The sequence below is a fragment of the Diachasmimorpha longicaudata genome, chromosome 19, assembly GCF_034640455.1.
Source record: "Diachasmimorpha longicaudata isolate KC_UGA_2023 chromosome 19, iyDiaLong2, whole genome shotgun sequence".
Lineage (NCBI taxonomy): Eukaryota > Metazoa > Arthropoda > Insecta > Hymenoptera > Braconidae > Diachasmimorpha > Diachasmimorpha longicaudata.
This window is the reverse complement of record NC_087243.1, coordinates 1547657-1549165: the sequence shown is the minus strand read 5'-3', so window position 1 is coordinate 1549165 and position 1509 is coordinate 1547657. Positions and strand designations below refer to the sequence as shown.

At 48.8% G+C, this 1509-nt stretch overlaps 1 protein-coding gene across 1 annotated transcript; it reads left to right on the top strand.

Moving 5' to 3' along the window:
• LOC135171354 (uncharacterized) lies at positions 1–853 on the top strand. The gene is made up of 3 exons (XM_064137839.1): positions 1–374; positions 476–793; positions 848–853. Exons 1-3 carry the CDS (start codon positions 180–182, stop codon positions 851–853), a joined length of 519 nt encoding a protein of 172 aa, XP_063993909.1. The 5' UTR covers positions 1–179.
• The last annotated feature ends 656 nt before the right edge of the window (positions 854–1509 follow it).

Here is a 1509-nt window from a genome sequence, read left to right as displayed (position 1 = left end):
CAATCAGGAAGTGCGTTGAACTTTTCAATTTTACCTGACGTGGACGATGTCGCCAACCCGATGGCCGCCATGCTTGATGACGAAGCACCCTTGAATATAAAAGTGACTGCCGCCCCGTTTGGGCCACAGTCTTCCAAAAAGTTAACAGTGAAGAAGTTAACATTCCAAGAACCAATAACATGAACGCCGGAAAGTGTTTTAAGTGCGGTCGATTTGGACACACTGTCTCCGACTGCTTCCAGCATCTCTCCATCCATGTGGACCGGATAAGATCTTCACCATCCTGTACTCGAGGTCGGCTGTGCTCGAATCGCTCCTCGAGGAACCATCCATACCTGCGGCACTCCATGGACGACTTCGTATTCGAATACCTGGTGAGTACGAATACCTCCTCTATTTTCTTACCACCCTGTTTCTTACTGCCATTCGAATTCTCCATTTTCCCTAATTCCTTGCTATTTTTGGAATGTTTTAGCGCCATCGATACCCCTACCATCCCGGGTACTTGAACTTGGAATTCAAGGTGAAGATGAGGGACTGGAGGGTTCGTAGTACGAAAGATCTCAATGCCCTTTGGGATCTCCCCGTACGCTCCGACATCGAGGCTGGCGTAGAGGACGTTTTCAACCTCCGAAGACTCTTCGGCGAAACTCCTGCTCCACAACCGTGCCACGTGCCCCAGTTCCTGGACGATAGCGAAAGAACGTGCGACATCTGTGCCTCCTATCTGTGGGATTATCCAGGCTACTATTATATTAATGATACTGTGATAGAGCGTCCCTCCAACGTATCTGTAACCGCTTTTAACAATAAATGGTTTAATTAAACAAACTATATGTATCTGCAGTTCTAGTCCTTTCCTGAAAATCTCCTTATCACCCGGGCAAGAAAATTCCAGAAATTCACAGGGTAGATTAATCCGAGGCAGGGGTCCATACAGTCATGCTTCTATAAAGGGTCGAAGCCGATTTACGTGGACCCTCTGCGTTTTTTGTTTGGTTCCCGACCTGATGGTGTAGTTAACCTCACCATTCCTCTCGATAATCTCGTGTGGGCCTATCCAGGGCTGAGTTAACTTCTTTGACCTTCCACGTCGTAGGACATCATTTTTCAGTAGTACCTTATCTCCGATTTTCAAATCCATAGGTACAGCGTCCTTGTCGTATTGGACTTTGCTCCTGATTTTCCCTTCATCGAGGGCCTCCCTTGCCTCCTGGTGCGCCGCGCGCAATCGTTCACGAAGCTCCTGGGCAAAATCATCATAGCAATACGTCAAACGGGGTGGCTGTTTGACGGCCGTCGGTAACTCGGCGCGTCGCCCAAAAATCAGCTCAAATGGCGTCATTTTCGTAGCCGTGTGGGGAGTGGTGTTATACGCAAACATTGCGTATGGCAGCCACGTATCCCAATCCGTTTGATCCTCCAGGATGAAGCTCCTCAGGTATTCTGCCAGAGTGCGGTGTGACCTCTCGACAATACCATTAGTCTGCGGATGATACGCCGTGGTTT

Bases quoted from the DNA above. Each gene is read 5' to 3' on its own strand.
- LOC135171354 (XM_064137839.1), top strand. From the start codon at position 180: ATGAACGCCGGAAAGTGTTTTAAGTGCGGTCGATTTGGACACACTGTC. The intron at 375-475 runs GTGAGTACGAAT...GGAATGTTTTAG, and splicing joins ACTTCGTATTCGAATACCTG to CGCCATCGATACCCCTACCA.